Below are 26,930 nucleotides of genomic sequence, written 5' to 3'. Positions count from 1 at the left end.
TTCAGCCTTATGGGAAAAGAAGTGAAATACGTACCAGGGAAAGGTGAACCAGGGTTTTCAGTGGAGGGGGGCAGGGCTTCCCACCTTCACTTAGGAATGCTATTCGTTGACATTTATTGCTTCCTTACCCATTGACACACATTGTTCCAAGTACCTTGAATGCATCAACACATTTAATCTTCATAGTAACTCATAAGGCCAGTGCTTTTGTTCTTTTCAGTAGGCAAATGAGGGAACTCAGACGCAGAAACGGGAAGTGACATTCTAAGGAAATGTAGCCAGGAAGGGGCAAAGCTGGAATTCAAACCCAGGCAGGCTGGGTCCAGCTCAGGCTTTTACCCTCTGAGCTACACAACCCCTTCAGGAGCAGGAGGAACCAGGGCTGAGGGACCAGCTCATGACCATCCAGGTTTCCTGAAGCTTGGTGGGCTAGGGAGACCTTAGTTCTTCCTTTCTGCACCTCTGGTCAGCTGAACAAGGGAATGTGCAAAGCACTATCAACTAGTAAAGATTTCAAGAATTCTTAATTTGCAAGAAGGTGGCCAGGAAAATGTGAGAGTGTTTCCTATGTCTGTTTTGTTTTCCCTGTTCCAAACCCCAGCTCTTCTAATTTCTCCATGTGGTCACAAACATTAGTCTAATCAAACATATTTAAGGACATCTATAATACCTAAGTAGATGTACACACACACACACACACACACACACACACACACACACACACACACGGCAAAAGAGAAATTCAAAGTGTATTCAATAGTTTCAAAAGTAGTCATTTACCCTATTTTAATAGAATTGGCTTCAGAATTGAAAAGAAACTTAAAATTCCTTTTGTACAATAGGTCTCAACTAGTGGCAATAGCTCCCCCCAAAGGGTTCTCTCGAGGGCTCTGGGTTTTTACAATGGCTGAGGGTGGAGTATGGTGCTACTCATATTTAGGGAGGCCAGGACTAATACATATAATGCAACGTGAGGGACAGTCCCTCACAACAGCAACTTTTTCAGCCTCAATTGCTAGTGGTACTCCCTTAATAAACACCAACTGAGGTTCAACACTTTTATTTTACAGTTGAGAGAATTAGTCATAGAAAGATAAAGAATCTTTCTTAAGGTCTCTTAGCTAGTTAATAGCACAGCCTGAAGCTGAATCTAGTTTTATACATCTCTAGGAAAGAACTGTGTTGTTGTTGTTGCTGTTGTTTTTTCCTAGAGAAGGCTCTGTGGACCAGAGAGTCCATAGAGGTCAAAACTATTTACATAATAACACCAGGACATTATTTGCTTGTATCAATATCATTCTCTCACCAAGTGTACAACAGTTTTCCAGAAGCCACATAATATGTGATTATATTGTTTAATGAAATATGTCAACATTTAGAAGGTCTGATGACAAATAGTCTCCAAATAACAAATATATCATGTTACAGAATTATACTTGGGTAAAAGATCCATTAAAAGTACAAGACAAATGGCTTTTAATATAACTAAATACAAAGAGTTTACTAAAAGATTTAAGATTTTCCCTTGTAAGTAACATTGAAGAAACTACCATTCATTACGTTTTGGCGTAGTGTCGAAGAATAGGCAAAAGATCTGAACAGACTATTAAAATATGTTTTCCTTTTTCAACTACAAATTTGTGTGAAGCCAAGTGTTTTTCACATACCTCAACCAAAACGACATATTGCAATGGATTGAATGCAAAGCAGATAGGGGAGTACAGGTGTCTTTTTTTCTTTTTCTTTTTTTTTTTTTTTTTTTGGTGATAGAGTCTCGCTCTGTTGCACAGGCTGGAGTGCAGTGGCATGATCTCAGCTCACTGCAACATCCACCTCCTGGGTTCAAGCAATTCTCCTGCCTCAGTCTCCTGAATAGCTGGGCCTACAAGCATGCACCACCATGCCTGGCTAATTTTCTGTATTTTTAGTAGAGACAAAGTTTCACCATGCTGGCCAGGCTGGTCTCAAACTCCTGACCTCATGATCTGCTCACCTCAGCCTCCCAAGGTGCTGGGATTACAGGCATGAGCCACGGCACCTGGCCCCCAGATGTTTTATATTAAGTCAGACACTGATGAGATTTACAAAAATGTAAAGCAATGCCAGTCTTCTCATGAAACTAATTTTGTTTTGAAAAACATATTTATTAATCACAAAACTGTTATTTATATTAATGTCCAATGAGTTTGTTAGTTTTAGAATGAATTAATACATATATATTTTAATTTTCAGTTTTAATTCCTAATACGGGAAATATCAATAGATACAACCCACATAAACACAAGCCCTTTGGAGTCAGTGATTTTTAAGGGGATAAAGAGCTTCTGAGAATAAAACATTTGGGAACTGCTGCTCTATATCATACCCATTTGACTAAATCTCATTCTCCTGGGTGAGACCAGGGAATCTGTTTTTTAAATTATTCTTCAGAAAATTCTGATGCACAAACTAGCTTGAAAACCATTGAAACAGAGTGCATCTTTGTTGAAGAAATTCCCATTCTAATGTTGGGCTATAGAAACAATGTTAAGATCAAGGGCAGTTCTTTGAGAACTTCAAGGATGCTGTTGGCTCTGTGTCAACAGGAAACAGAGATACATCCCCCCAGAATGAGGAAAGAAAGAAGCACCCAACCCAACTTTTGATCAGTCTTAACCAAGAAAGGTAGCTGCACATCGAATGGAAGGCTGAGCCAAAAAGGAACAGTTCCAATTATGGGCATTATTGGCAGGACTATGGGCTTTGTGGGAAAGGCCATAGTCTCAGTCAAGAGGAATGTGATTCTCCCAGTATTTGTACTAACCTCAAGGCCAGAGAGGGTAAAGAGATAGCTTTGGAACCAAATTTGACTCAGAAATGTGCATTTTTTATACTTCCAAGAATATAAACAGTTTCTGTAACCAGATGGAAAAATTCAAAAACTTTTAAGTTCCATATTTCCAATTTATCTTAAAAATTGGAATATCTCGCACACAGAGGTCTAAACTCCATTATGGTAACAATTGTCTGGAGCTGCATAGCTGCTGCTCCCAACAGCTGAGTCCTGAGTTGTCCAATGGTCCCTGGGCGATTTTCCTTTTTTATGTTACTTGCTTGGCCCTGGGGTTGCCATTCTGCTCTAGGGAGCTCAAAGAGAATCCTGGGATCCTTGGATTGTCTGAGAAGAAGACAGGAACTAGGGCTGTTCTGGTGGACAGCAAGATGGCCATACAGGATGAGATGACAGAATAGTCTGTAATCTGGCATTGCAACTTCAGGTTGGTTTAATTTGCCTGGAGCACAAGAGTTACAGGCAAACATTCCAATCTTCCTATTACTGATTTTAAGTTGTCACATCAGTAATAGCACTAGTAATAGCTCTAAAGGATTCAAATTAGCTGTAGGTGGTTGATTAACTGCATCTTTTTGGTGAATATCAGAGTAACCAGTATTTGCCACTGTGTCTTTTTCTGTATCAGTTGCGTACCCATGAAAAGAGCAGAACTAACAAATCTCATAATAACCCCCATATGGAAATCTCTCGTTCTGCTGCTGAATTTTCGTGTTTGGTCTTTGTTTGTCAAGCCAGTTAAGGAAAGTCACTTCCTCAAGTGACAGCTGTGGATCCAAAAACATCTACCAAAGATAAGCAGTTGTCATGGCAAAAAACAACAAACCTAAAGGTGATAGATCATGGGACTCGGTTACTGTACTTGCCGTGTAAATCCGCACTGCCTTCACCCTTTACTGAACTCCACACGCAGCTTTTCAACACCATGCCCTGGGATGCATCAAAAGCACTTTGCTTCTCACTTTGCAACTCCTCAAGCTAATAACACTCTGCTGCATCATGTGGATCTCAACTTATTCAATAATATATTTCTTGGCAGCATTTATTTATTAAAATCTGGCTTTTGTTCAAGTATATTCCTGAAAGTTCAGAACATGCAGAATATTGTCTAATAGCATCTGAAACTTTTTCTTTGTTATTTATTTTCTGTCTCATTGAAACAAAAAAAGAGTATTGAGGTAAATGTTAGAAAAAAATTCACTGAAAACATCTTCATTGCGAAAGGTTGAGTCTTAATAGTAGAAATGGAGACACCTAGATCTTGTGGACAATCCTTTTGCTGACTGATAAAATGACTTCAGTTAAGTTACTTAATTTTTCTGTGATTCCTCTGCTTACAGTGCAAGAATTCCAAATATAGCTTTAAAATACACTAGTAAACCAAAAGAACTGAAAGGGGCCTTTAGCTCTAGCTTAAATACATCATTTAGCAACCTTGGGGCACCAAGTTTTAAAAACCTGTCATGATTTGACTTAAGAAAAATTGTTGTCCCATTGAGGAATATTTGCCATGCCTAAAAGTATTCTTCAAAACTTGATTTTAGTCAACACAGTCATTTCTGGGTGAATCTTAATTTACTTAGCCAAGTTCTGATAGTTGGGATTTAGGGGAGGGAAGGAGGAATGCCTGTCCTTCACTTCAGGTACAGGAAGAGTTGTTCAAATGGTACCCTTGGGATAACTTGATAGGTGTTTCTACATTTGGGGGTGGGGGACAGAGAGGACTCAAGTCTGAGCCCACTCAGAAATCTGAGGTCAAGAGAGAGCCTGGCAGCCTGGTCTGGTGGAGGAGCCGAGAAGCTATTGTTGAGAAGGGGCTGACTTGCACCCTTAGGGTTCATCAAGGCAAGGAAGACAGAGGTATTTCTTATAGACCCCGCACAGGCAGTGCACAGAAGAGAGACAATCCATTTGGAGGATTCTTACAATTTATCTGTGAGAGTTTTTAAAGATATCTGAAAATTCATCAGGACACCTCCCATCAGGAGGTGGAGTCTAATCCTCCTCCCCTTGATTATAAGCTGGTCTTGTGACTCACTCCTACCATACAGGGTGAGAAGAAGGTATCACTGCATGCCTCTCAAGGTTAGGTCATAAAAGGCAATACAGTCTCTCTTTCTCTCTCTCTCTCTCTCTCTCTCTCTCTCTCCTGAACAGAAAGTCTGGTTACCCTGAGGTAGACATGTAGAAAGACAGCATGGAGGGAACAGACAGAGAGATCTAAGAAGCCCCAACCCAGGTGCCTTCAAAATGATGACATCCCTGTTACCATCAGATGATATGAGATCTCAAGGGAGAATCTTGAGAATCTTCTCCTTAAGCCCATCTGAATCAACCCTCAGATTCATGAGCAAAATAAATGATTGTTATTGTCTAAAGCACTGTTTGGGTGTGGTTTGTTACACAGTGATAGATAATGATATCGTGGCACCATCCAATAAGACTGCCTGGAGGCATAAGGGGACATTAGCACAGAGGAGCCTGGCTGGTCTGCAGGTTCTCTGGACTTTGAAGGAATAAGCACCCAGCCCTCAAGGCACAGGAACTGCACATTGAGAGGTTTTCCAAGAACTCTCCCAAGAGAAAGGAAGGCTTTAAGCTTCTTCCAGGCTCAGATAATGTAAACTTGGTCTAGGATAGTCCAAGGAAGAGACAGAAATAGAAAACACTTTCCTTTCCCTCTACCTTTTCTCTTTCCCTTGGCAGTTTCATTAGGCCAGGCCAAAAATGACACTTATTTTGCCAACAAAACCTTGTAATAATTTTGAGATGGAGAAACCACTTCTAAGTATGATGCACCTAAGTGAAGAAGCCACAAAGGAAAAGACTGACAGATTTGACTAAATAAAAATGTAAACTTTTTTTAACAATAAAGTGTAATATTTTTAAAAAGTTAAAAGATGAGCAACAAACTGGGAAAACTATTCATAGAATATAACAAAAGATTAATTGCATATAATATACAGAATTCCAATAAATTAACTAGAAAAATGTGAACACTGGGTAAAAGGAAAAGCTTACTTACGGAATGATGAAAACTGGTCAGGAAATATGTCAAAATATGTTCAAACTCACCAATCATTAAAGAAATAAATTTTAATTTTAAGTCAATTTAAATCATTAAAGAAATAAACGTATAACAAGGAATTATTATACTTAGCATCTGTAGTAATTTTCTAGGCCTGCTGTAACAATGTATCACAAATTGGTCTACACAACAGAAATTTATTCATCTCTCAGTTTCAGAAGCTAGAAGTCCAAGATCAAGGTGTAGCCGGGGTTGGTTCCTTCTAATAGTCATGAGGGGGAATCTGTTCTATGCCTTGCCCATAGTTTCTGGTGATTTGCTGGCAATCTTTGGTGTTCTTTGACTTGTAGGAGCATCACTGCAATCCTTACCTTCATGTTCAATGGCATTCTCCCTGTGTTATGACTGTCTCTGTGTCCAAATTTGCCCTTTCTATAAGGACAACAGTCATATTGAGTTACATCTACCCTAAAGATCTCATTTTAACTTGATTACCTCTATGAAGATCCTATTCCTAAGGTATGTGGGGTTAGGGCTTCAACATATCTTTCTGGGGGACACAATTCAATCCATAACGGGGTCCATTGAGAAAAGCAATAGTATTGAATATTGGAAACTATAGAAATAGCACTCTTATACACAGCTGATGGATTATAATTTGATGTGAAGTTTTGGAGAGTCATTTTTGGTAGTATCTCTCAGAATCGTATATTTTAAATGTGCATAGCCTTTTCTCCAGGAATTTCACTTTTAGTGAATATAGCAAAATCTAAAATAGGTGAAGTCCACATAAAAAAAGAGAACCTTTGAAGGTAGGGTTTTCAGGACTTGGTGTTGGAGAGACTCCCGGGAAAGGTAGTGAAAAGGTCGGTTAGTTCAGTTGAGAATCTTCTGAAGTTCTGGGGAAACATGCCTCTTCCCCAGTGGGGGTCAAGGAGGAAAGAAAAACCTCTCAGGTTCACGTGGTATCTCCTCACTAAGAATTGGGAGTTTCCAGTTAGTTGACAGATAGATTTCATAAGAGTGGGAGGGGAAAATCCAGCAAAGACACAGCTAGCCAGGACCCTGGCAGAATCTTTGGGGCATGAGATCAGCCAGCAGTGTCAGCCTGATTCCTCCTTGGGCTGTGGGCTGAGCATCCTGGTCTCATACCCAACACCTTCTAGGCTCCCAGCCTTTAGAGAAATGTCTGGGCAATTCTGATGATGAGCCGAGAGGACTCAGAGACCAAATGAGTGCCCCAGGGTCTCTATAGGGTTATCCAACCTGTGCATGTGACTCTACTCTGTCCTTGTCATCACTCCATGTCTATCTCTGCAGAATGCTCAGTGAGCTCTTAACCTATGGAACCCATACATTGAGAAAGGGCAGGAAGAGGAAGCACCTGTATTGAAGGGAGAAAACTCTCAAAGATGTAGTAGTGAAGAACAGCTCCAAAGAGGGAAGGAAAGCAAGAGACAGGAAGGAGCCCCAGGGGAGTGATGGAAGGATGGTAGGCAGCCTGGATCCTGAGGTATGAGGTCCATTCAGTGTCGTCTTGCTAAAGCTTGGGGGTTTCCAGTTTGTTGACAGATTTTGTAGGAAAATGGATATGAAAGTTCACTACTTTCGTGGTTTTGCATGGCAGAGCAGGGAAGGGCTTGGTTGCTGGAAGTGAGCTGCTTGGGTTCGCAATCCCAGTTCTGCTTCTGGCTCGTTGAATGACCTCTAAGAGTATGCCTCCTTCACTGTGACTCAGTTTCTTCACGTATAAAACTGGGAATGATGATTTTGGGGTGTTACTATTGTTTTTGGCATTGGCAGACATGGTCAAGTGGATTTCCACTTCAAATCTCAAGGCTATCCTTCTAGTAAGTGATGAACCTTACTAGAATAATTTGTTTAGTGTAAACAAACTAATGCTTTGTGATTAGTCATCTTCTGAATAGCCCTTCTAGGCATGGAAAGGCAAACTACTTCATCTTTCTGTGGCTCTTTCCACTCATGTAATCTTCTGAGCAATACCTGATTTAAGCCAGATTTAGCAGATAAAAACATCCAACAAAATTGAATTTCAGGTAGTCAACAAACATTGTTTAGTATAAGTATGTTCTGTACAATATTTAAGACAGACATACTAAACAAACTACTCATGGTTTGATCTTAGATTCCTATTTAATTGGGCATCCTGTATTTCATCTGGTAACCTGATATCTGACCCCAAACTGCACAAAGCAGGTGAGCCTGGCCTGGAGGAGCTAGAATGTAGGTGTAATTCCACGGCGTACACCTCGTTCAGGCGTAGTCTGCAACTGTGCTTTTGCAGGGTCTCTTTAAAAGCAAGAACAACAACAACAACAACAAAGAATAAAACATACGATATTTGCAGCAAAAGATGTAACAGGATCTGGTCTCATGTAAATATTATGTTAATTAAAACAGATGGGTCTGGAGCATAAACAAAATAGCTGCAGGGGGCTGGTTTTTGTTCTTGCTGGGTTTCTTAATATAGTAACTCCATTCCCATCCTGTTAGCACTCTTTCCTTATCAAACATTGAACTGGGGTATAAGGAAGTTTAAATTACCAGTGATTGGAGATCCATTTTCTAAACACTTGAAACAGATGACTTATTGCCTGAAAAGCATGTTGAGCTTGGTTATTTCAGGAAAATGTTTTATTGCAGCTCGTTTATTAACGTCAGGTTTGTCATGTGATGAACACTTTCTCTTCAGCTCTGTTCCTTGCATTGAGTTTGGCTACTGGGCAGAGAAAGTTTTCATTTCTAATGCTGTCTGCCTGCTTCTTGGACATGGCATTGAGCAACAGCCTAGTTACTCCTGTACAGCTTCTCACGGCTTCAGAAAAAGAGCAATAACCATGCAGAAGATTTTTACAAATGAATACCATTTGAGAGTATACAATGGATGAAGTTGGACTCTACCAGCTGTGGCAGCAGTGAACTTAACAAAAAGATAATGTGCTTTTGGCCAGTTTTTGAGTTTTCTAGGACCCAATTCAGGACCACATACTGCACTTAGTTGTCATGCTTCTGTAGTCTGTTTTAATCTATAACAGTTTCTCAAACTGTCTTTGCCTTTCATTGACTTTTTAAGAGTGCAGAATCTTCTTAAAATAGGTTCTCCTGATGTTTCCTCATAATTAGTAAGGTTATGGTATGCATTTTAGGCAGAGATACTAATAAAGAGTTGGAACTAAATTTTCTAAAACCATTCCCATGCTGTGCAAGGAAGTGGGCTCAGTGATTTGTGTGTGAAAACTTTCTAGCAAATCTTGAGTTGACAATGTAATTCACACCTCCCATCAATCTTAATTTGAACTGAGTGGCCTAAATTTTTAATAAGATTCTCAGAATCACATTGAAGGGTAAAAATGTATTGCGGTGTCCATGTATTTCTGGGCTTTCTTTCTTGGAACGAGATGAGCTACTTTAGATCTGTGTGAATGGTCTGAGGAAGGTTAAGAGAGGGCAGGAACTGTTTCTTGTAAACTGACAGTTCAGGAGAGGGAGTCGGAGATAATCACATAATCCATTTATAACCACCCAAGTTAACAAGCTCTCACCTTCTCCACATAGGCCCCTCATTTACAAATAGTCACTTCTATATGAAAGTGGGTTCTCATTCATGTGACTAGAGTCACACACAGCGATCTCATGGCATGATTTCCCCACACCACAAAGCTCAGTTCACATCAGGAGTACTATTAGAACCTGTAACATACTGCAAATGTATAATGCGAGCTTTGAAAATAATTTTTTGTCTTACTTTGTAAACAAACTACCCCCCAAATAACTTAAGGCTGTGTGTCTGCCCAATGCAATTCCAGGCTGTATCAGCAGGAAAGAAATCCCAGAACAAGGCGGCTGGTCCAGCATAGCTGTGCTCAGGTCAAACCAATTGCAGAGATGGGTTCCAGACCCCACGTTGTGACAGACTTTCATAAATGGGCTTATTTAAAGAAAAGAATGAATAGGTTGCTAAAGAATTCAAAATCAAGTTACAGGAGTGGCTTTTCAAGCCTGTTTAGTCCAGTCCTGGGCTCAGCCCCATCTTGGGCGGTCAGGTCCCTTTCCTCCATGGGAGAGCCCTGTCTCACCTTATCAGTGCTCATCCAGGGCTGAGGGCTTGCTTCCCTCCGACACACTTGCCAGATTCAGACTGCCAGCTGAGACACTGGAGGCTTCCCCTCAAAAATGAGATGCAGGATGATTTTCTGATGGAAGCGATTTTATTCTGCCTGAGTCTGTCCCTATGCCCTTCAAATTCCACATTCTGCCATAAGAATGAATTTCCTTCTTGAACAAGCAGCAAGGTTTCTCTGTTGGCCAGGACTGTTACCTCTAATCTGCCTCCTTTGGTATTCGAAGAAGAAATACTTCCCAGCTACTGACAAAAGGGAGCCAATTGTATTTTCTATGAATGCCTGTGCATTAATGGGAATTACACAAAGTCATATAAAGTGGGAGAACCATGGAGCCACAAAATCCCAGTCTCTACTAAGGTCAGTTACAAGCCCAAAACAACTTATGCTTTCTTCAGACCATTCTCTATTAATATAGCAATTAGTTTTATTCCCTCTGGACATGTTATCAAATAGAAACATGAAAAAGTGGGGTGTGTGCAAAACTAAATATCTTACCTCAAGGAAAAATAAGCTGCAAATAATTATCACCAAAATAATTTTTTTATTTTACTTAAAAAGACTCTGAATGTACACATTTGGTTCATGAACACAGGGTAAAATATTTATTTCCATCTTCATTTTAGTCTAGTGATAACTATACAAATATGGACATGGATAATGAACAGGTTTTACCTGAGAACATGACCGTGCACCAGCTGATTCGGTGTGTCTGTGGCGTTCACTGATTTCCAATGTCCACGAATGCTCAGTAGACAGGCGCTGGCACATTGGCCACCCTATCACTACCAAGCCAGGTGCTCACAAAACCAGTGCTCGTGTGTGATAAAAACATGCTGATCACAACAAACAGTTATTCCATGATGGGTTTTTAACTTATGAAAAATGTTCCACATGCAGAAACACCCCTGCATACTTCTCTTGCATAGTCATATCTACCTTCCATTTAACATATGAAATCAACTATTCTTGTTTAGGGGCAAGAAAATGCACAGAGTCATACCAGCCTTTCCTCTTGCACCACATGTGAGCTTGCAGAACTGTAGAGGGTTAAGAATGACCCACAGTGACTCTGAAAAGATCTACAGTCCTTAAAAAGGACAACACCCCTTCTGTGTTCTAGACAAGTTAAAAAGGTTTTGCCGGAACACTGCTGGGCTTCATAATCTGTTGATGAATCAAGTAAGAAGAATACATAAAATTCTCTTACATGAAAATATCTTTTACTTGAAGACTGTAAATCATAACAAATACTGAAACATTCAGTAACAGTTCTGAAAAAAAAAAGTTTTTGTCATTAATTCCCCAGACCAAAATTTACACATCGGGAAAGAATTGGGCACTTTGGGGCTGACTCTTTTGGAAACCACTAAGCTAACATCTTTAACATTTACAAAGTAATTGGTCCAATTACAAATGAATTTGACCAATCACATCTCTGAATTTCTGGGTCAGTGAAGGCAATAGGTAAATTCCAGAGAAGTACCAGCTTTGGGGGATGAAAAGATTAATTTAAATAGCGTCTCCATTTACTGAGTAGCAATCACATTCTCTCACAGCCTGACAATATTTGCCTTTCATGATAAACTGACAACATCACTTTATGAAACTGCATGACAAAGTATTTGTTAAATATTTCCTGGAACATCTACACTTCAGTTAAAACTGTACTATTTACAAATCAGAAAATATACTACAAAGCATGCTTGGAGGCACAGCACGCCTACAAGACACAAAAATACAAAATTATGGCAAGCTGTGGAAGATTCCTTAAACCAATAGAACATTCTGATGCAAAAAGAGAGAGATGGAAATACAGGCCATATATTATATGTGAGCCATATTCTGAAGCCCAGAAGACTCTCTATCCAAAAGGGAATCACAGGCATAAAAATAAAATATTTGGTATTCTACAATATTTTACAAAAATAAATATATCAATCAATAAATAGTGGGAAGCCTAGAAACTCTTACATGAATATTTTGGCTGTGGGCTGCCCAAGTCCCTCTGCTGTAATTCTCCTCAAGAGTTGTTTAGCTATATCAACTTCGGTGATGATAATTCTGCCATAAAAGGGAAAAAAAACTAGCATGGGACCTAGCAGAAGGTCTATGACCAGAGAAACATTACCGAGATTCTACCTTTTGAAGGATCTGACAATGTTCTGACTTCCTGTCAATGCAGGAGTTGGAGATGACGCCGGTGTGCTGCCAGGCATCCGGTAGGAGTTGGGAGAACTCTACGGGCTGTGTGTTTTCACTTTCTCATAAAAAGAAAGCCAAAAAAATACAACTAGCAACATTTGAAAAGCCAATATGTTGCTCTCTGCACTCCCTCTCCACAGCGAAGCAGAAAAATCGTAGAAATGCAGGTTTACATCCGGACGGGCAAAAAGAGAAACTGGGCTATGCAGCCTAATTGCCAACAGCCTATATTTTCATATCTCTTTAACAGAAGAGTGACTATAAGTGCTCGAGACAAGATTTCTCCATAAGCCCAGAGCCAGCAGTGCACACAGTGGAAAGCAGGGCTGGCACATCCTTAACATTCTAGTATCAGGGTGCTAATGTCAGCAGTGTGCTAATGTCAGTGGGATACTAAATGTCAGCGGTGTGCCAGCGCCAGTGCACAGCTCCCAAGAGCTGACTTAGGTTTTAGACGTTTTGCAAGCCAGTTGACATCACCTTGGTAGCTCAAGATAGACCATGTAGGAGCATTTACAGCATTGAAATCCACAAATCAGGGCTCCCCCCACCCCCTGGAATGCTGGTTATAAGGGATGTACCAGCACACCACTGTCATATGTATTAGACATAAAGAAAATTTTGCTTAATTTTTATCTAACCAGGACTATCCTGGTTAGCTGAGGTTTTACTGTGTATCTATTACAGTGTCCTTTAGAAAGGATAAGAAGTACCTTGGAGTATGTGAGTATATATTGTGTACCATGGAGTATGAAGGATGCACCACGTTCCACTGAGGGTGTTAAGTGTGGTTGTTCAAAGCCAGCTATGCATCACACACACATACACATATCATGTTATATGGAGGCTGTTCCACAAATAGTGATTCTGAGTTGCATGGCTTTCTCAAAATATCAAACACTGTATACCCACTGACGGTCAAAATACCGCTCTTCCAGGAGCAATGAATTCCCCAGGATTCACCCAGCAGACAATAAATCTAGCGAGCTGAGGTTCAAATTGGGCAAAAGTTCTTCAAAATGGTTTTCCTTGCCTCTATTGTCTAGCGCAGTTTGAGTTTATAATCTTAAGAGATTTGTAAAAGGCGGCTGATGGTTTTCCAGGGTAAAAAAAAAGAAAAAAGTGTCAGACTTCTTAAAAAGCATTCCTTAAGATAAGTAGCGGTGAATGGGGGACGATGTACTGGAAACCACATTCCTGGTTCTAACAGGAACCGTCCATGTTCCCTGCCTGGAGATGCTGGAACAGTTTGGAAACTGCTCTGCTCTGGTTCCTCCTGCACAAAACCCAGGATATGCTTGCCAGGTAGAGGGAAATGGTAGGGGTTAAGACTGGAGCCTGCCACCTGCCAGGAAAACCCACGGGACCCTTCCTGTGCAGATCACTTCCCCACCACTTTCAGTCCTGGCCAGTTACAAAATGGGAAGATGGTAAGATGAGAAGATGAGAAAGTTACTGAGTTTCTACCATAAAGCCAACATGATTTCCAAATTCAGGCTTGGCTTTTGAGTCATTTGGTTGTGTGTCTATCCATAAATTCGTTTATTGAAATCCGTTCATTTGGACTCTGGTTTTCTTTTTCTTATACTTACTTATTCTGGTTTTCTTTTTTTCTTATACCTAAGTATTCAACATTTGATAAAGGATATCATTAAAATAAAATCAAATTAAATATCAGGGCAAGATTTAGAAATTAGAACACTAACTCCTTTCACCCTGAGAGCAAAGGCACTTAGGTGTCCCTTTCCAGTTCACAGCATGCGTCATGAAGGCCAGGGAAGAGCAGGGACACACTAGAAGAGTGTGTCCTGGAAGAGCACTAGAGCAAAGAAGAAAGAGGGAAGAAAGAAGATGGAGCAGAGGAAAGCAGGGGTGTGGAGACAAGGGAACAGCATTAACAGCTGAAGAAAGATATTAACATCCTTTCTTCCAACAGACAGATCCCTTCTGATTTTCCTCCTGTTAGTCTTTGATACTTCTATTTTGTCCAAAAGATTTAATTCTTTAAATAGAATCGCTTATGATTTTACAGACACATCTGAGGATAGCCTCTGAGGACAGTATGAATATCCTCTTCCCTTTCTCCCTTTCTCCCCTTCAAGTGCCCTCCCGAACCCTCTACTCTTTGCAGCAGCAACAGCCAGTACTCATGGCCTTGCTTTCCTATTGTCTCAGGAACAGATTTCATGCTGGTTTCTTCTGTTTTCCTGCCTTGACCAGGAGCTGCCCTCTGGAGCACACTGGTCCCCCACGGGTTCAGTTTTTCCTGTTGTACCTCTAAGACCTCTTGAGTCCATTTGGTTTCTGTATCAATTAACCCTTCCTTTCAAGCATCCTTTGCCAGGCCCCGCCTCTCTGAGCAACCACAGACACTCAACTGACAAAAGCTACACTTACATTTCCAGAGTATTTAGGAATTGTAATACTTCCTAGGATGATTAAAACCCTGATGAAAATTATCTTGACTTAAATCTTACTCAGAGAAGAGGTAACAGAGAACATACCATTGGCCTTTAATATGCACACATTTGAGTGAGTCACGCATGTAGATGAGTATAATCTGCCTGCATAGAACCAAAAGATTTCCGTAAGTTCATGTATGTACAGATATACATACACAAGTATGTGTCTTTTGGCACTGTATTTTGCCTAGGAGTTGTTTTCAAATCAACGTGGAGGTGGCATTGCCAGGAAATGGCAAGTCCAAAGAGAAAACACATTGAAAGGGACTTAACTGGAGAGGAAAATATGCATTTCCTACAACAAACCTACCTGTCCATTTCCTGAAGGCAGCAAGCCTCTATTACTGTACACCCTTATTAAATAATCTCATTAAATAGGAACACCAAATATACACATTTACAGTTATTAAATAAGCCACAGGACTCTTCTTCTATCTACAGCCACATTCGGAGACGGCCATGCCTTCGTATTTAAACTTGTAGGTGACGACGCCTTTGTCTAAATAGAGGATGGAGATGGGCTCTAGCTTTGTGGGCACACAGCAGGCTTTGGAAGCTTTCTGGGAATTCTTGAGGTGGACCAAGGCCTGGATAATTGCATGCTTTGTGGGTGTGAGATGTTCTGCCAGGGGATAGTTACAAACACCACGACATTCATAGGCTTCGTATCCAGGCGGAGCGATGATCCAGGAGTCCCACCCAATCTCCTTGAAGTCGATGTAGAGCGGGGTCCTCTTACAGTAGTTTCCTTTGGCGTTCCTTCTGATTCGGGCAGTGGAGTCGTAGATGATGTTTGATCTCATCTGCAACAAAGCCTCTTCCCCAGGTCCACCGGAAAAGCCATCCAGGCCCAAGTTGTCTAGCTCTGGAAGTTGCTCATGGGAAATCATTTCATTTAGTTCCTCCTTCCTCTCCTTGTCACTGCTTTGGTCATCAGAAAACACTATGAGCAAAGGGTTATGCTTATTCTGGGCACTGGTGTCTATTTCCAATCGTCCACTGCTGGCATCCTCAGCTTCATAGTGTTTGCTCTCAATGTGAACCTCCAGCTGGTGGGTGGATGAGCCTGACTTTTGCCAATGTCTGATGGCATCTGTGACATCAAAAGTCTCCCACTCACTGTTGGTTCCATAGATCTCCCCTGACACCAAGACCAGCATGTTTCTTTCTCCCTCATTATCCCCTTTGCTCTCCAGCACTTCAAAAATGGTAATTTTCCGGTCTACTCCATCGTATATCATACGATCCCTTTGCACCAGTGTGTACAGCCTAAGTTCAGCCATGATGACCTCTTCATGGTGAGGAATGGACACATTGAAGAGGAGGGGGTATTTTCGGAGTCCGTTAAAACTGACTGGCTGGGAAAACAGATCTGAAAAAAGAAATTTGCAAAAATCAGGTTTGCAGAGGGTCTCAGGGAAAAACAGATGCTTATTTATGTAATAAGAAGGCCTTCCCATGCATAAAGCTTAATGCAGAAAGAATGAAGGGAGAAGATCAATGAGGACAAACACAATGTCAGCATTCTGTGTGACACAAGAAATCCCGAAAGGTCAGTGGTAGAATGCCCAAAAGAGTTCAGTTGCCAAGACTAAAATGGAAAATGGGGGTCTAATGGATGGGGTAAAACTCAGCCAGCCTTGCTTGAATAGCTCATCAGACACAGAATTACAGAACTGGGAGAGAACTTGGAGATTGCGTGGGCAAGTCCCTAAATTTCCTGACCAACAAAGAGCCATCAAATGGGACATGTGATTGTTCTTTTCTTGAAGCTTTTCAAGGGTGAGGACTTCATGGTTTTTTAATATTTGTGTTTGTAGTGGGTGGAGATCCCCACACAGTTGGCTGGGCACTGTTCTTCCTAAAAGACCTCCATTTAGATCAGAGGTTGGTAAATTATAGCCTATGGGCCAAAATGGGCCTGCTACCTGCTTCGGGAAATAAAGTTTTATTGGAACACAGCCTCATCCACTGTTTTTGTATTGTCTGTGGCTGCTTTTGCACTATAATGGCAGAGTTAAATAGACACGACAGAGAACATACAGCCTGCAAAGCTTAAAATCGTTATTATCTGTCTGGACCTTTACAGAAGAAACTTGCTGACTTCCGTTCTAGGCAACAAAGCCTGACAAGGTCAATAAGACAGCCATAAACCAAGAGGGTCACAGCAATTGAATTTTGGTTATATGGTCCTCTATAAAGAGTAATGGGAGAAAGTGAATCCTGGGACTAGATTGGTTGCCTTAGTCTTGTACCCCTAGCACCTAGCATGGAGCATGGCACATATAACTCATTCAATAATGTTTATGAATCAACTCTGTAAAAGTCCTTTAGTCGTAAAAGGACACCTCCAAATACTATCATGTTGACTTCCTATCTGAATATTTTACAGTTAGCCCAAAGCTCCTGTACACTTGCCTCAGGTAATGAGTCTACAAGGAAGCCCTGAAGGCATTTGCCATCAGATTATCAAAGGGCTCCATGGCACTGAAGATGCTAAGGACCACCAATTGGGGGTTCTCCCTCATCATTGGCAACATTTCTCCAAGTATATACTTAATTCATGATCTCAGTGAGTCCCTGTTCCAGATTATAATCTTTTAATATTTTTTTAACTTGATCTAATTATTTTACACTTATTATCTATTTTAGACTTTAGAATGATGTTCCTAAGCAACATCATTCATTAAAGGAGAGATTTGAGGTGATATTTATTTATGTTTGCTAAAAATCCATATTAATAAAAATATACAATTATTTCACATGATTCATAGCTTTCTATGGGAACCACCTAAAATCATCTTACACTCTGCCAATGGGAAATGCTGACCTACAGAATGAATTTAAACTCCCTGGAATGGCTTTCAAGATCAGCTATACATGGGTCTTAGCCTCCTGATCAGACATAACTTCCTTACATCCTCCACAGTGCACGGAACACTGTGATTACTCAGTAATATTTGTGAACAATTGAATGGATTTGTAAACCCTTCTGTCTCAACTACATTGATATCTTTACCACCTGTCAAAACACTCTTTTTTCCCCGTAATTTTCACGTTTTCACTTGTTCTTCTGACCCTTGGAAAGCCCTTTCACCTCACCTCCACCTATCCAGCTCTGACATCTCCTGTAAAAGGCTCCCTTACTTCTTTATCTGAAAGTTCCCTCCCCTCCCCTCTGAAATCACTTGAGCACTTTACATCTCCTTTGATCTTTGTCATTTACGTCCTTATATTTCAGCCATCTTTTTATGAATGAATTTTCCCAACTAGATTGCCATCCTCCTGGTTTGAATGGCTCAAAACTCCCTTGTATGTCTCTGTCCTACTATGATGGCTTAAACAGAGGTAGTGTTTTAAAAATATTGATTAGTTGATGATTCTAGGCATCAGACTAAATTGATTTATGGGCGTGACATATGACCTTAATCCATCATCAAGCTCTTGGGTTGGGCTTGGGAATTATTCTCCCACTCTTAGAAGGGAGGAGACTTGACTCCCCATGGACAGGGAACATGGAGGAGTAGGCTGGCTGCTCTACCCAGGAGAAAAGTATAAAATAAGAGCTCACTGTAGTGGGAAGAAGGCATTACAAAGCATACAAGGAAGCTTTTGGTGTTAATGGATATATTCATGATCTTCATTGTGGTGATGGTTTCAATGAATGTTACCTATGTCAAAACCTTTCAACACTTTAAATATGTGCAATTATACTTTTATACACCAATATTTTTATAAGTCAAATATACCTCAAGAAGACTGTTTTGAAAAAGTAAGTTCGCTATGAAGTTCTGTGCATGTGCAAATGCAGTAAGCAATAGACTGAAGAGTTACATTTCAGGGCAAGAGAACTAATGTTTGTTGACAAATTTCTCTTGCCAGATGCTTTGCAACCATGATCTTCTCTGGTTCTCACAATGACCCCATAATGCAGGTATTGATTCTCTGCTCATTTTGCACCAGAAGAAATCAAGCCTCGATGCAGAGAACTGACTTCCCCTGACAAGGTGATAAAGGAGCAGTGCTAGGAATTGAGGGCATGCTTTTTTCACATTGGAGGTGGCACTTTTTTTCCTAAGATGATGTAAGTTTGGAGTTTTTTTTTGGTCTTTGTCTCCTAGGGAGCTGCACTAAGCAGATCCAAAGAGTAAGAAGAGAGGCAATAGTAGCCAACAGGGTGTGCCCTGTGCGATTTCTGTCCTCAGGCTGCACATTTCCTGCAGACGGGCCGAGGTGCTGGCGGCTGGGTTGTTTACTGAGAGATGTGTGTTCCTGCCCTCAATAATCTCCAGTAATAATAAGCACAGTAAACTCCACATCCTGACCTGGATCATCCAGATACTCTATGAGAGAAGTGAGAACGGAAAATGTTTCTACTTTTCCGGGGGATGCAAACAACATTTTCTCACCGGCACCCGGAGCCAGACACTTAGGGCTCGGTGCTGGGAAGTATTAGGGAGGGTTCTTACAGGAGGAGGTTGTTCATTTTCAATTCAGACTCCCCTCCAAAAGGAATCTGTAATCTCATCTTGCCATTTCCATGAGAAAGATGTTATGAAATAGAAATTTTGTCAGCCAACTCAATTTTAAAGGCAGATAATATCTTAGAGACTAAGGAATACCTACTCAACATTTATTCCAGCACCTAGAATATTAAGTAACTCATTAGTAATCACTGAAGTTGGATCAGCACTTCATAGTAAATGGAGTGCTTTCTTATCTGTAACCTCTTTTGAGTCACTCAACTATGTTACTAGGTATTATTACCCCCACTTTACAGATGAGGAAATTGAGGCTCTGAGTCATCAGCTAATTATTTACAACCACTAAGCCAACCAGCCCTTAAAATTCCAAGCCCTGAGCTATTTCTTCACTATTACCTTTCTTCTTTTGAGAACATCTGGCCAACATTGATGGGAAGCTTCTTTTATACCTGTTTAGTGACTATAAAAACATAATTGGCAAATATTAAATTAGTTCATTTGGACTATCAGCTTCTACCATGGATATTTAGATATCAGAGTTTTTTTTCCTACCAGGACCATATTAAGCAAAAAATAAAAAATAGAAAATAAATAACTTGCTAGCTCATTAGATTTAGTTACCAAATTTAAAGACTGAAGAGAAGAAAACACACTTTTCCCACCAGTAATTCAAAGCTTGTACGTTGCTCTTTATAAAGACGGAAATGATGAGCTGGATGATTAATGGGCCATCCACACTTCCTGGAAACTGTAAACAGTGCTTTAAGGATGTACATGACACATCAAACAACATAGCCTTAGGAAGAATCTTTAAAATATATTTCCATCCTGTTTGAATATTTCTTAAATAAGGTCACAAAATAAAAACTTATCAAAAGTTTGAACAAAACACAAATCACAACTCGATGTTTTTTGACTGATTTTATCCTTGGTATTCTAAGTAGAAGTTGAGAAATTTTTTAGTTAATTAAAAGCCCAAATGGCAATCAAGGCCTATTTGGAAAATGACAAAGATACGACAGTAGACCAACATTAATTCTTTGTGTTGCTTGGTGTTCAAATTAACATTTTTTAACAGGACCCAATGATGATGTCAAATTGATAGATATTTTGTGGCTTTGGATTAAAAGATGTTTGTAAGTATTTATTGAGGTTCTGAAATGACTATATAAACGGTATAGACCAAAATGTGCCTTGTTTTAGTGTATCTGTATGTATTTAACATCCTTATATAGATGTATTTAGCCTTACCTATATCATTCCCATGCATTGTAAATTTACTTATCGTGTCTTGAAAAAAATCCAAGCCAAATTTCATCAGCAAAAACTTACCTTCATTCTTGAAACTCCGAATGATGTTGGCAGAGGGCATGGAGGTCCGATCTGTTGCAAATTTGTTGTAGAGTTCCAACATGTACTCTGGTGGGTCCACCTTGGCTGAATCCTGCGTGGGGATGTCAGAGAGGTTTAGTGTCTTGAGAAACTCATCCTTCATGCTCTGGAGCAGTGTGTTAAAGTCGACACCATCTTGCTCTGAGAAAACATCATCAAAAAGGGGCATATCTTCTTCCAGAGGAGACTGCTCTAGGCTCATGATGGGACTCCCAGAAACCGAGTGAGCTGCCAGGCAGAAAAGAGCGCACAGTGTCAGGCCCAGAGAGCCCATGACTCCGCTCGAGCCCCTAGGCCAAGCCAGGAAGGTTTAGCTCTCCTGGGCTCTAAGTGGCAGTTTTATCTTGTGGAGCGTAAATGTCTCCTGTCACTGGAGACAAGTTTGGAAACTCTTCCTCTCTCTCTCCCTCCCCCTACCACTCTTCCTCTCCCCCTAAAAGTCAGGTTGCAGTAATTGGATAACAAAATCCCCTATAGGGGCCTAGCCTTTCTTATCTCCCTAGTGTAAACTTGTGCACCAGAATTTGTTTCTATCTTGCAATCCTTATTTCTTTTAATGAGCATTTTGTAAACATTTCCACATTCTGACACTGGTCGAGAGATAGGACAATTTTCTCTTTGCAAAGGCTCTGCTTCTCTTCCCTTCAATTCACTTCCTTTCAGCAGGAATGCCTCAATTCTGTTTTTATGGGGCTTAGTTTCACACATGCATATAATAGGTATAAGAATCAACATAATGCACATCAGTGGTGATACATAGTAATTTGAGTGGTAGGGCTTACATCCTCAGATAAACACTTCTGAAGACAGACCAAATATCCAAACTTTCCAAGTTTAAGTTAATAGCTATAAATGGATTACATAAGTTTTTAGAAGTATACCTTTTTAGAAACAGGAAAGTATAAACTTCATGATTGATAGCCTTTTTTCCTACCTATTTGATCTGGCTAAAATGGCATGTGAAAAAGAGGCAAGTGCTTAGTTATAGCGGCAACTAAAATTGATTAGATGCTTCCTACAAACAGACATTGTACTGAGTGCTTTACATCTATCATCAGGTGTGCTCCCGTAATAACCCTATCATTATCTCTATCACATATATGGGTCAGTGAAGTTATGTAGCTTGCCAGAGGCCACAAACCTGCAAAGTGATGGAGTTACAATTTGAACCAAGGCAGTCTGATTCTTATGAAGAATAAAACCGTCACACTTTTAAACACAATTCCACCATACTAGGGCATGGGCAATAATGCTGAGAGGCCAGCACATCCCCAGATCATCCTGGAGGCAGGAGGCAGGCAGAAATTTGCAGTTGGATATGGACCTCAGGTCCTCCACCTGTGCAATGAATTGTTAATATGACCGGCATCTCTGCCAAATTCATCCTTCTGACTCAATCAAAATTGTCATCAAGAGGTTCCAGCAAAAGCTTGGTGTGATGGTTAATACTGAGTGTCAACTTGATTGGATTGCAGGATGCAAAGTATTGATCCTGGGTGTGTCTGTGAGGGTGTTGCCAAACGAGATTAACATTTGAGTCAGTGGGCTGGGAAAGGCAAACCCACCCTTAATCTAGGTAGGCACCATCTAATCAGCCGCCAGCATGGCTAGAATATAAAGCAGGCAGAAAAACGTGAAAAGACTAGACTGGCCTAGAGTCGCAGCCTATACCTTTCTCCCATGCTGGATGCTTCCCGCCCTTGAACATGGGACTCCAAGTTCTTCCGTCTGGGGACTTGGACTGGCTCTCCTTGCTCCTCAGCTTGCAGACGGCCTATTGTGGGACCTTGTGATGGCGTGAGTTAATACTTAATAAACTCATATACATATATATCCATTCCCTATTAGTTCTGTCCCTCTAGAGAACCCTGACTAATATACTTGGCAAACAACATTACCAGGCACACAAAAAACGCCAAATGCCTTGGTCCTGAAAATAAAGATGGTAGAATGGAGTGTGTGTCCAGATTAGGAAAGACAAATCCGTTTCATCACATTTTCCATCCTAACTAGTGACAGTAGCAGCCGTGGTGCAGCCAGAGAGGCCCTGCGGACAAGCCCAGGGGATGTTTTTCCCATTGAGGCGGTAGTCCTGGCATCTTTCTGACTTGCTCAGCGCACGCCATTACTCACGCGTCCTGGTGCTGTGTTCTGAGGGCTGTGTCGAGATATTTGGTTCACTGGAATCCTTTCTCAGTTTCTAAGTTAAATTTTCCTGTGTTCATTCTCATCGACTAGCTACAATGTCTCCACTTAGCTTTTTCTCCAGGCTCACTTAGGTTTCTAGTCATCTTTGGATCCTTTTTCCTCCCAAAATGTACAATGTTACAGTCATTTTTTTAAATTACCATAGAAGGAACCATATTTTGTTTAGTAGCTGTTAATTGTCCATTTGTTTAATAGTTGTTGATTTTGATTCAATGTTCTCTTTTGATTCAAACTTTCTGCTCCCATAGTAAAAAGACAATTGTAGACTGGAGACACAGTCCCATAAGTGAGTGAGTGACTCCAAGGGTCAGAAGCCGTCCTTCGGGTGGCTCGTTTTAACATGAGGTTTCTGACAGCATACCAGCAATGCCCTGTATCATGTCCTGCATCCAAACAAGCACCCATTTATCTTCACACACACACAGATGTCAACGCACACTCCAAAACTCTGAATGGCAGGCATGTGCGTGTAACTGCCACAGGACAGCAGTGTAAGTGGTGGTACTTGTAACCCCTGAGCACACTGGTTTCAAAGGTCACGGGGAGAGACATGCATCCCATGTTGCAGAGTTCTAGTTCTTTACATTCTTGGACATAAAAAACGTTAACAGAGACTTCACTGGCTTCCCTGTACTTGGTGTTAGAAAAACTATAGGGTTAAATGTTTGGATCCATATTTATATTTAGGGATGATTAAGAGATACAGTAGGAAAATGACTATAGCCATATCTCAGATATCTCAAGATATCAGAGAGTCTTGAGATGCATGCTTGGTGAAGGTTCTTAAACTCATGCCTGTGCTGGGTGGACAAGGAAGGAGGCTGGCTTCATGCTTGGAGGAAGAGGACATAAGTTCCCCCACCACTTCCAGGCCTGGGACATCTCACATCTTAGCTGCAGAGTCTCTTTATCCCCATGTTTTTCTCTAGAGGCTTTTTCTGATGACTCTCATCTGAGCCTAAAAGATCCAAATGTCTCTACATTCCTACCCCTATTATGATCTTTCTGGATGCAATTCCTTCTATTCTTTTGCACTTATCTCATTATTTTGTATCCTTCTCATTTGGAATGTGTTATGATTCATTCAGAGTGGATGGGGATTACAGTTTTGTGAACCAAAGATGTAAAAGGTATGTTTAGACGTTTCAAAAGAACCCATACATGTGGAAAGCAAAATATTAACTACATATCATGCTTTTCAACCCCACTGCAAAATGCTCCAGAACCTCTGATTTGCAAAGTTCTGGGCCAGTTTTTAAAACTAGCTCCATAACTGTACAAACGTAAAGAATCTAACATTTAACTTCATTGGATTCTCAAAGGGATCTGGGATCCAGACATGGTCAGAGTCACTGGACAGCATCCTGGTGAATTCTGCTGTTTCCTATGAGTAGTGCACAGCCCCTGAATAAATGCAACCAATAAAATTATCCTGAATGAAAAGTAGGCCAATGAAGTCAGGAGGTCTTTGAACATGACTCTAGTTTCTTGGAACCCTCTCTACCTTGGATCTCACTTCAGAAGCATTACATTACTCCTGCTACCGTCTCAGGATCAGGTGTGATAATAAAAAAAAAAAAATTTAACAAGCTATATGACAGGTTTTGCCCATTTAACTTATATATGAATTGAGTCATGTTATATGTTTTTTTCCAAGACTTACTTTTTTGCACTCCACAGGATTTTTCCAATGCACACGTGTTGATGCGTGTAGTGGAGTTCATTGATTTTCACTGAATAGTTGTCAGCTTTATAAATACATAAAAATTTATTTGTACATTATACTGTTGATAGAGACATTGTTTCTTTTTTTCTCATTATATACGGTACTACAGTGAATAATCTTACTGTTATTTTCTAGTTAAGAGATTCTCGGCCAGGCACGGTGGGTCACGCCTAATACCAGCACTTTGGGAGACCGAGGTGGACGGATCATGAAGTCAGGAGTCCAAGACCAGCCTGACCAACATAGTGAAACCCTGTCTCTACTAAAATACAAAAATTAGCCAGGTATGGTGGCGCATGCCTGTAATCCCAGCAACTCAGGAGGCTGAGACAGGAGAATCACTTGAACCCGGGAGGCGGAGGTTGCAGTGAGCCAAGATCATGCTACTGTACTCCAGCCTGTGCAACAGAGTGAGATTCCATCTCAAAAAAAAAAAAAAAAAAAAAAAAAAAAAAGAGAGATTCTCTAGGAGACGTAATCCAATGGAACATTCTATTATAAAAGAAATATCCACTATTTAAGTTGTTCAATGCAGCAGCCACTGGAACTCCATGTGGATATTGAGCATTTTAATGTGGATAGTACAACTGAGGAACTGAATTTTTAAATTTCTTTTAATTTTAATTAATTTATATATATATTTAAATAGCCACAAGTAGCTAGTAACCACCATATTGGACAGTGCAAGTCTAGACTTCATTTAGTAAGAGTAAATATCAGAACAGAATTACTGGTTGGTCGTCAGAAAAAGACTCCAACAATTTTACATAATGCCAAATTGTTTTCAAAAATGGTTTTCCCAGTCCTGTGTCTCCCAGCAAGAGTTTGTGTTGTTCCACATCCTTGCGAATGCTTGTGCTGGTTGACTCTAGGGACCGTGGTTGAGCCTTGGAGGCTCTTCTTCTGCTGTTCTCTGCCACTCATTCCTGAGGAGATGCAACAGAGCATGTAGATTATCACCTTGAGAAAAGGCATAGTTTGGGCTGGGAAACGCTGTTTTAGTATTGTGTTGGCTCCCACACACTATATGAAATGACTCAGCCCATGTAAAGCACAGTGTCCAAGAGCAAAACATTTATTGAAGGACAGGAAAGGAGACTTGCATGAATGTAACAATATTCCAACTCAATAGATAAGAAGACAATATAATAAAGATGTAAAAAATCCCCTAGTCAATATATAAATTCAATACAATGTCAATCACAATCCTAACAGGACTTTTTATAGAACTTGAAAAGATGATTCTAAAAGCCGTATGAAGGAACAAAGGATTAAAATTAAGTAAGGGTACTCTTAGAGAAGAATTAAATAGGAGAATTTTCTTACCAAATATTAAAATCTATTAAAAATCAGTAATGATCAAGATAGTGTGGCTTTGGTGTAGGAATAGATCAATAAAATAAAAAAGAACCTGGAAAAGGACTCACATAAATACAAAAAATTGACGTAGAATACCTGACATTGTGTATCAGTGGGAAAAAGATGATTTCATGAATAATGTGGGGATCATTTATGGGAAATATCAATTGACTACTTTGTACTTTATGCAAAAATCCAATCCAGATAGATTTGGGACTTCATATGAAAGAATAACTTTGAAACTTTGTCTTGGAGAAATCCTGGGAGAAGTGTTTCTTTTGCCTGAGAATAGGTACCGCATGTACTATCTCCAACCATAGAGGCTAACAAGGAAATAAATGATTACTTCTCCCCATTTCCACACACACACACACACACACACACACACAAAGAGAGAAAAGGACAGTGCACATTAGAAAAAGTATGTACACTGATATTATCTATCAAATTCCAAGGTAGCAAAAATAATATTATTACTAGCTTCACAAAAAACTTCACCAAGAGTTTCCTGAAATAGTGAGTTCCCCAATTACATTTTTTTTTTTTTTGTTGAGGCAGGGTCTCAGTCTGTCATCCAGGCTGGAGTGCAGTGGTGCTATCTCAGCTCACTGCAACCTCCATTTCCCGGGTTCAAATAATCCTTGCATCTCAGCCACCCAAGTAGCTGGGACTACAGTCATGTGCCACCACGCCCTGCTAATTTTTGTACTTTTTGGTAGAGACAGGGTTTCAGCATGTTGGCTAGGCTGGTCTTGAGCTCCTGACCTCAAGTGATCCGCCCACCTCAGCCTCCCAAAAGTGGGATTATAGGCGCGAGCCACCACACCCAGCTTCTAATTACATTTTAAATCATGATCATTTCACTTACCCTCCTTTCAGAAACACATTTAAAGCACAGAGTGAGGCAACTTTTACACGGTACAGACAAGATTATGATTATATTATCTGTATTTTAAGTAATATATTCATAGTTCTTAAAGCTAACAAAATCTTTTTTGCATGTGCTTCTTAAGAAGTAAATGCTAAAAATGAAAATGCCCACTGACCTAGGATATCCCGGAGTGGAATCGACTGTCCATCAGTGTGCTCTTAGA

General features: G+C 40.3%; 2 protein-coding genes across 4 annotated transcripts in view; both read right to left on the bottom strand.

Annotated features, from left to right (window-relative positions):
* CNRIP1 (cannabinoid receptor interacting protein 1) overlaps positions 1-26,930 on the bottom strand; it is a 1,091,934-nt gene that overhangs the window by 517,791 nt on the left and 547,213 nt on the right. The window lies entirely within an intron of this gene.
* On the bottom strand, positions 10,387-20,920 carry BMP10 (bone morphogenetic protein 10). Its single transcript, XM_050754467.1, has 2 exons — positions 20,484-20,920; positions 10,387-16,039 (listed from the first exon to the last, which is right to left on the bottom strand). The coding sequence occupies exons 1-2, from the start codon at positions 20,815-20,817 to the stop codon at positions 15,099-15,101; spliced, it is 1,275 nt and encodes a 424-aa protein (XP_050610424.1). The 5' UTR covers positions 20,818-20,920; the 3' UTR covers positions 10,387-15,098.

The sequence above is a fragment of the Macaca thibetana genome, chromosome 13, assembly GCF_024542745.1.
Source record: "Macaca thibetana thibetana isolate TM-01 chromosome 13, ASM2454274v1, whole genome shotgun sequence".
In the NCBI taxonomy this organism is placed as follows: domain Eukaryota; kingdom Metazoa; phylum Chordata; class Mammalia; order Primates; family Cercopithecidae; genus Macaca; species Macaca thibetana.
The sequence above is the reverse complement of the archived record's forward strand: the minus strand, read 5'-3'. Positions and strand labels throughout refer to the sequence as shown.